Here is an 8,476-nt window from a genome sequence, read left to right as displayed (position 1 = left end):
CGCAGCACAGCGCAGTACTGTGGGAAAGTGCTGTGCTCTAGCCTTAAATCCACTGGGATGCACAATCATTGCAGCAAGTGCGGGATTAAGGCGCTGTTGTAACTCTGAGAGTCACATCTCGGGTCTGGGAGGTATTCCGCGTTGGGGTTTACCCCTCTCACCTGCCTGGGCAGGTGTGTGCACTAAGTGTATAACTCGAGTGTGGCCGCGATGGGTTTGCCCTCCGTCCTGGTGTAGTGATAAAATTTGGGCGTGAGAGGGAAGTGTAACTTTTATTTCTTGGGTTTTACTAACGAGATCCATGAGAAGGAAATGTGGGTTGATGTCCTGGTTTTACTAAGGAACAGGAGGTTCAAGTCGGGGCAGATTGACCTCCCACCCGTAGGGATGGAGAGGTGCTGCCCCTGTCAGCTCTGCAGGGCACTCACTAGAGATTGCTGCGAACAATTCATGTGGGGAGTTATGCAAATAGTTAATGTAAACTGTGGTTTGTATGTATGTATGTAGACTGCATATGAAATGATGAACAATGAGTTTTTGGATGATCATTTCAAAGCAGTGGGAAAAAGGTGGTTCTACAACACTGCACATCATTGTTTCAGGGACCTGAAAAGCAAATCCTTTAGTGCTCGGGACAGATATTCATACTGGAGTCTTCTACTTCCCTGATCTGATATACACCTGTGAAATTTGGTTTTTGTAGGATTTGCAGGGAAAGTGGCACAATATTCTCTTCCAGACTAGGTTTTATTACTGTAATTCCAAGATGACATCCCTGCTGGTGATGGTTCCTGATAAGAGCTGAAATGGGTCTTGGTCACAGATGTCAGTGCTACTTATATATTCATTTTGAAAAAGAAGAAGAAAGAAATTCTAAAACTATATAAACAGTATATAAAGCAGTGTGAAACAATATATGTTTTATGAAAGCAGACTTTGATCAGTGCTTTCCTGAGATAGAACTTTATTCATTACTTAATGATTAGAAGTTTCCTTTTCATATGCAGTAGTGTTATTTCACTAGTCCTTCTCTATTTGTTTGCCATTAGGAGACTGGTAAAATCTGTATGGAATTATGTGTCTCGTATTATATAATAAAGAATCAAGGATATCTTTGAGGTTTGTTTTAATACCTGATCATAATTTGCATCCTGTGAGGTTTGTCTATTGTTTGCTGTAAACTCAGGAGTGATCTCTGTGATCAGATCAGAGCTTTGAAGTTCCACATAAAAATGTGATCAAATGCATAACTGCAAATTCCAGATTGTTTTACTGGAAATACAGTTATTTGTTACAGTAACTGATGTGTATGGATGTGACATGTCCTGGTTCTTCATTTGCTGTTTTGCTGGTGCTGTAGCTGGTGGATCTTAAGGCTGAACTCTTCCGCAAGCAAGAAGAATTCAAGAAAGAAAAGCTGCTGAAAGATGCTGGCATCTTTCCACAGCCCAGAACCTCTAATAAGGTAGAAATATTTTTCCATTTCTGTTTTTGTTCTTCTTTCTCCTTAAAGTAAGGAAGTTAATATGCAAAATCTAAATAAATAAATACTCAGAGCAGTGTTACTTGTCAAATGTAAAATGCACATGATGAGGATGTTCTTTAAATTTCACTTCCAGGTGAGATTGTTTTGCACAGCAGAAATCTTGTGCTTATGCACACCACTTAATTGTCATCCCACAGGGATCCACAGCTTTTGTAACTCTAGGAAAAGAGTTTTCTTTTTTTTGTTAGTCCAAGATTTTACGTTATTCCAAAGGATGGAGAATGAGAGACTCTTCCAGAGTCACTGAAATGCTCTGCTGTCTGTTTGTGGTGTATGATAGTGAATACATCATTACCTCTGATGTTTTACACTCTACTGCACTTTGGGTTTTGTTTGTTCTGTATCTTTCTAGTAGCAGGATATGTTGTTGCTGTAGTATTTGAAGCACATGCAGCATTTGCAGCATTACACTGCAAACAGGAAAACTGATTATATTTCGTATTTAAAATGGAGATAATAGAGAATAGAAAGAATTCCTAACTTTGTTATTACTTTACCAATCAGCAAGATTGTTCTTAATTTTTTTTTAACCTTAAAATCTTTGCCAGAATAGATTTGGTCTAATTTCTGAGTGCCTTTGGTTTGATTTTTTTTTCTCTTCTTAGCCTGTTCTTAATTCTGACACTGGGCTGCAGTCTGTGTTAATTCAGCACATACCTGCTGCATCCTACAGCACAGTGGGTATAGTCTCAAGTCAAACATTACCATTTCAATATTTTCACTTATTTGTTTGTTACAAAATTGTCCTGCACAGAAACCAAGTATCTGGACTAAACAGAACACTGGAGTTGCAAATCGAGCTGCAAAGGATGTTGAGCAGAAGACAGAAGATCAGGATGTGTTAGATCAATCAAGGTAACTCTTAGGCTTGGTAAGAAAAGAATGCTTTGGGGAATTTGTTTTTCAGTGTTTTTCAGAAATGCACAAAAAGGAAGTTACGTGTATTTTGGACTACCAGTTCTCACTAGACCAACCAGTAGGACCAGCCATCAATTCGGTGCTCTTTACCAGTAATGCCCAAACTGCATCCCAGCAGCTCCTGCTCTGGGGATACCTGCCCTCGCACTACCACAGCTGCCTCAGCTTGTCAGGCTAATGTTTTTTTTAAAGTCATCTTTAGAATTACAAGCCAGGGCAGTGACATAGTAGAATTCTAGAGCAAACTGTTTCTTGGACTTGACAGAAAATGGCTCACTTTTCTGCAAGAATTACCTCATCTTCTAAATAGGTTTGTTGCACAAAAAGGTATTTGTTGACAATGTCATTTGTAAGTAATTTGCTGTTCTTCTGTAAACAGTTCCTTGCTCTCTGAAATAGTTTTCTGCCATTCCAAAAGTTAGCTAAGGTTTTCTCTCCAGCTTCTAAGATTAAGTATAACCCTGTGTTATCTGTCTTTTATCTTTTTTCCCCCTGTCTTTTAGTGTCTGATACCTATAAATAATGGTTTAGCTTCCAGTATTTATCTCACAGTCTGTAACAGTTACATAGATGTTGAATACTTGTTACATCATGTTCCTGCCTACTTGACAAATTGCACTTAAGATTAATTCAGTAAAATTATTTTCAGTATAAACTCTGGAACTGAATATCTGTATCTTCAGAGATGCCAGTGAAAGTTCAAAACAAAAACCAGGTGGAAGTCAGTTTCTAATAAATATTTCAGGCACTCCTGGAACTTTCCCATTCCATTTATCTAAGGATAAATTGATCACCTTGAACTGTGTTTGGAATTGGGATTGCAATGTTCATTTTTTGTTTTCTTTTTCAGGAAGAAACTAGAAGAGAAAGCAAAGCTGTATGAGAAAATGACAAAAGGAGACTTCCCAGGTGACCAAAACTAGTGCAAAATGAGTATTTATAAATATAAAATTATCATACAAAGTGATTGATATGGTTTGTTCTGCTTTGTAAGGGAGAGCAAATACAGTTAAGAGAAAATAAAATTACTTTTTGAGGGACAACCTGTCCTAGTAAAGCACTAGGGATTTGTTTCACACATTCATTAATGGGTGGACCTATATGAGAAGAGCAGGAGGAGAGTCTGACTGGTCCATGTGGGAATGCCTGGTCCTGCAGCTGATGAGGCTAGAGAATGCTCATCTGTCCCTCTCTTCTCTCACACATTCAGTCCCTTGCAGGAAGGAATTATTAAAATAGAATACAGATCTCCTTGCAATTGATCTCTGATGTTTTCTTTACTAGTATCTTTGTCCACATGATCCACCACTTTTCTCTCCTTTTCTAAAAGTCACTTACTGACTGCTTAGCTGCTGCCAACATACCAAATCTTAAGACTCAGAAAAGTGTTTGAGCTGTTACATCACAAACCCTTTGCATCTGAAATAGTTAGTGAACAGAGAATGTTTTGCTGCAAAGAATTCAACCTTTTCTGTACTATACACAATACCCTAAAACTTTTATTGAGAACTAGATGTTATCACCATGGAGCCAATTTACAGCTCCAGGTTTGTCTGGCACTGAATGAGGTTTCAGTATTCCCCAGTAGTGTGGTCAAGGGCATTGCTGGCAGCTGAAAAGCTGACTGTATTTGGTATTGATTTTGTGCTCAGTTCTGCTCTTTTCAGAGCAGAACTTTTCTGGCTGTTCTCTAAGAATTGATTTTGTGCCTTAGATGAAGAAACTGAGGATTTGTACCTGGTGGATTTCACTCAGAAGATCATAGACAAACGACATGAAGTGCAGGAGCTGCATCAGAGTGAAGCTGCTGGAAAGACTTCAGAAAGAGACACAGATGATGAGGAAACTCAACCTGACGCAGACATACCACCCCCTGAGGACCCAGATGAAGAATGGTTGGTGCTACTGGTTGGACTCAGCTGTCCTGGCTGCTCTGTTTCGTGGCAATTGCATGAGAAAATAATGTTATTCTCCAAAGGAGTGAAGTGGCACCTTTTTTTCTTTTTTTGTTTAATAATACACATTGAGAAGAGGTGGTAAAATTCTTTCATGTCTTCTTTAAAGACAGTCCTTTGTGGTAGTTTCCTTTTCATGTAGGCAACAATGCAATGGAATCTACATCCAGGAATTTGAGAAAGAGCAGTCAGGGAAATGTACTATAAGGGAGACATCATAATATCTTATTTTCTTGCATAGTTCATGTGAGTTCTGATCTCAGTATTGATGCAATTTTATGCTTTGAGGTCTTGAAATGTATTTTAGCAGAACTTGGGGGCTTTATTGTGTTCACCTTCCCTTTTTTTAATTGTGTGTGACTTACAAATTGCACAGTCATTCTGTTGTACAACCTTCTCTTAAAGGAGATAAACTCAGACTGGAATAAGAATATGATTTTCCAGCATTTTTTCCACTGTTTAACTGCAGCACAGCAAATCGTTTCTGACGATGATCTGTGAAATTCCAAGTAACCACAAGTTTTTCATCCAAGACATTAGGAATAACTATGAAACCAATCTGACTAAACATTTTCCTTGCCTATTTGTTTAAAATGCTTATGGAACAGGAGATTTTACTTCTGTTAATCAGTTTAAACCAACAGTAACCAATACCAAACACCACCTCTGTTCTTCAGTTTATTAGCCCAAGATACAATTTGCCATGTAATGTGTCGGGATAAATTGGGAGAATTAATCCAGCAGAGTTCCAGCACACAGCTGGATTGGAAAGGCAGAGAGACTCCTCATCAGCATTGTGCTGAAATTCAAGATAAGCTGCCAATGAGTGATGGGCTCAGACTGCTTTGTGCTCCCATCACCACAAAGTATCAGAACTAAACAGGGACATTTCGGAGTTCACATGGTGCTTTGCTGTCACTGCCTCCATCTCATGTCAGTGACACGTGTCATTACTAACACAGTGTCCATCTCATAGGCCATATCCTGATGAACATATTTGTGTGCTAGCATAATTAACTCTAAGTATTATGTAGCCATAGTTACATCTTTACTATAGAGAATGCAGATTTCTCTTCTACTGATGTTACATGGCAGTAAAAACTGAAGGGCACTGAGTATATACTAAACTATAGATATCTTAGAAACTATGTAAAAGACATAACTTGCTAAAAACACAGATCTTTAAAAGTTTGGGTTTGGAGAACTAGATTGCCAATCATACTTCTACAGAGCAAATATTAATTCTTTAGGATGGGATAATTGAGGCAGGTTGATGCTAAAGAACTTTCTAAGTTACAGGGCAATAAGTACAGCTCGTAACAGCTTTTTTGACAGCTGTAAATTAGATGTTCAATACTATCAAAAGTTGAATAAGAAGTGCTTCAAAGGAACATTTTGCTTGCGTTTTAGTCAGCCTTGTCCAGTTGAATGAACACCATCAGCCTGTTCTGAATGAGCTTTAGATAATTAAAGTATATTCTAGCAATTTCATATCCACAAGAAGTCAATGCCACATCATTATTTTCACCATGGTTAAGCAAGTACTAGACTGAGTTTTATTTTGTTGTGAAAACTACATGACATTGTAACTTTTGAACATTTTTTACACCATTTTATGGCCCAGGCAAACAGCCATCTCAAAGGGAGATTGGGTAAAGGTCTAATACAAATATCCACACCCTGTTCAGAATGTGTCTCTTAACCTGGGAGTGTGTTAACTGACAAGAGGAAACCACTGTCACACACAGAGAGACTGAGAGGTGATGAATGCTCTTGGGAAAGTGTCACTGCCTCTGTCTTCTGGTAAAGACTTCTGTAAATCTGCAAATATAAGTTCTGCATCAATTTCCTTTGCTTTCATTTCAGGGTTGATTATGTTGATTTCTTGGGCCGATCTAGATGCTGTATGAAGAAGGATTTGCCAAGTCTACTTAAAATGGACCAGGAACTTCAAGGAAAAAGGTGTGGTTTTTCTAATGGAACTGCATGTTCCTCTCAGTATTTAACACACTTTTTTAGTGAGAAGGACCAGAGGCTGTGCTTTGTCACCCCACTCTCAATCCAGAGTTGGTGATGCTATTGCTTTCCCTAGGGTTGCATAGTTTGCAGAGAAAGGGTTTAATCAATTGACTTAGCAATCTCAGATATTTGAAACATCTTTTATAACTGGGGTCCTTGTGTGGAAATTGTATTTTGTTATGCCTCCCATAAAATGCCAGAGAAGTGATTCCTGGTTCTGTTTAACCTGGAAACTGATGACAATGTTTTAGCAGTTCCAAATTCATCATGATATTCAGAGTGAATTTGTTATGTCTCCATTTATTTGGTTTTGCTCTTCTGTTAAACAGCTGTTTAACAACTCTTGTGTTAAAATTATTTCCATATTGTGTATTCATATTTGGCATGGACTTCTAGGGTAATTGGCTGCTTTTTTTTACTTCAAATACCTTTCCTTTTCTTATGCTACATCTGTAATGTTTCTATATGTGGTTGCTGAATCCCCAGAGATGCCAATAAAAGGCATTGCTGCATCTCTCATTCTGTGAGCTGGTAATGATTTCATAAAGCTTCTGATAAAGGATGTGATTTTGTTTGTCTTTTAATAACATGTTCTACTAGCATCTTGTTTCAAAGGTAGTTTTGTATTTCTGTCTTCACCATGTACCATAAGTCATCAATGGTGTATCACTAAGTGGTGCCCACAGTGATCTGTGTTTTATGAAAACTGCAACAGTAAATCAGACCAAATCATAATTTCACTGTTTGGTACTCTTAAGTTCTGCTCTGTAATCCCTACCTTTTTTTTTTTATTATTAGACAAGATCTTGATGGGAATACACTGTTATCTGAGGACATGAGAAGAGAACTTCAGAGGCAACAATGGGAAAAGGAAGAAGAAGAAGCCCTCAGAAAACCCATGGGACCCATACATTATGAGGACATTCGAGAAAATGGTACACTGCCACACTTTATAGCCCTTACCTTTGTATCACCAAAGAGATTAGCTGTAGAGGAAGCAAGGGAAAGTTACTTCCTGTGCCTGTATGGCAGATGTAGGTATGCATCAAGCCACATGTGTAATAACCATTCAGATTTACCAGTACATAAATTAGATATATTTTTCCTCAAATTCTGTTTTTCTCAAATGCATTTTTAAAATTTCTTTACTACCTCCTCTGTTCTCCTTCAGGAAACTTCACTTTATATATCATCTAAAGCCCTTTTTAGCTGTCTGAAACTGAAAGTGGTGTAAGTTGTTAGGAGTAATTCCATGCCTGGAAGCAGAGTGCCTGGTGCCTGGAGTTACAAACTGCATGTAATGTGAATTTATGGCTTTTCTTCTTCTCAGAGGCCAGGCAGCTTGGGGTTGGCTACTTTGCCTTTTCTCGTGACCAAGAACTTAGGCATAAACAACGAGCAACGCTGGATATGCTGCGGGAGCAGGTATGAGTGTGAGGAGCAGTCTGGGAACAAGAGCAGCCAAGTGTCAGTGGTCACTGGCTTTGGTTTGTTGTGTAAATGTTACACTAGGTGATGCCTGCGACTGGCTCCAAAACAATCTGGCTTCTTTTTCCTGTTGAAACCTGGTCCTTGATAAGGATTTCTTTTAGTTGTTTGCTGAAGGGACATATGTACTTGATTGTAATATCAAAGGACAATTCATTCATGTTTTTCTTTGCTGTTCAGACACTTGATCAGAGAACTAAACGTGAACAGCTGAAGGAGAAGAGGAAGGCAGCCCTGGATGCAAGGCTGTCCAAACTGCGAGCACGGAAGGTTAAAAAGTTAAGGGAGGCTGGATTAGAGGAAGAGGCAGAAAAACTGGAGAATGGCGGTATGATCTTTTTATGTTAAACATTAGTTCATCTTCTACGTGATCTATGGCCAGGCAGACTCTGATTGATTTAGGTTTGGACGTTCAGTATTTTGGGATTATGTGCTCTATATATACAATAGGATAGTTAGGATTGTGAGAGTTCATATCATTGTGTGTAGATATAAAATCATCCCATAAATAGCTTAATAATGCAGGTAGAAATACAATGTGTAGATTGTA

At 38.4% G+C, this 8,476-nt stretch overlaps 1 protein-coding gene across 1 annotated transcript in view; it reads left to right on the top strand.

The window, feature by feature from the left end:
- Nucleotides 1–1,360: 1,360 nt before the first annotated feature.
- CCDC174 (coiled-coil domain containing 174) overlaps nt 1,361–8,476 on the top strand; it is a gene marked incomplete at its 5' end in the record, with an annotated part of 9,543 nt that continues 2,427 nt past the window's right edge. Inside the window, 8 exons of the mRNA XM_009073137.1 lie at nt 1,361–1,465; nt 2,301–2,401; nt 3,315–3,373; nt 4,179–4,359; nt 6,286–6,381; nt 7,237–7,373; nt 7,769–7,863; nt 8,107–8,254. Of these exons, the coding sequence (XP_009071385.1) occupies nt 1,361–1,465; nt 2,301–2,401; nt 3,315–3,373; nt 4,179–4,359; nt 6,286–6,381; nt 7,237–7,373; nt 7,769–7,863; nt 8,107–8,254 (922 nt within the window). The remainder of the gene's footprint in view (nt 1,466–2,300; nt 2,402–3,314; nt 3,374–4,178; nt 4,360–6,285; nt 6,382–7,236; nt 7,374–7,768; nt 7,864–8,106; nt 8,255–8,476) is intronic.

This window comes from Acanthisitta chloris, unplaced genomic scaffold (assembly GCF_000695815.1).
Source record: "Acanthisitta chloris isolate BGI_N310 unplaced genomic scaffold, ASM69581v1 scaffold21640, whole genome shotgun sequence".
NCBI classification, from domain to species: domain Eukaryota; kingdom Metazoa; phylum Chordata; class Aves; order Passeriformes; family Acanthisittidae; genus Acanthisitta; species Acanthisitta chloris.
This window is presented reverse-complemented; position numbering and strand designations above follow the sequence as displayed.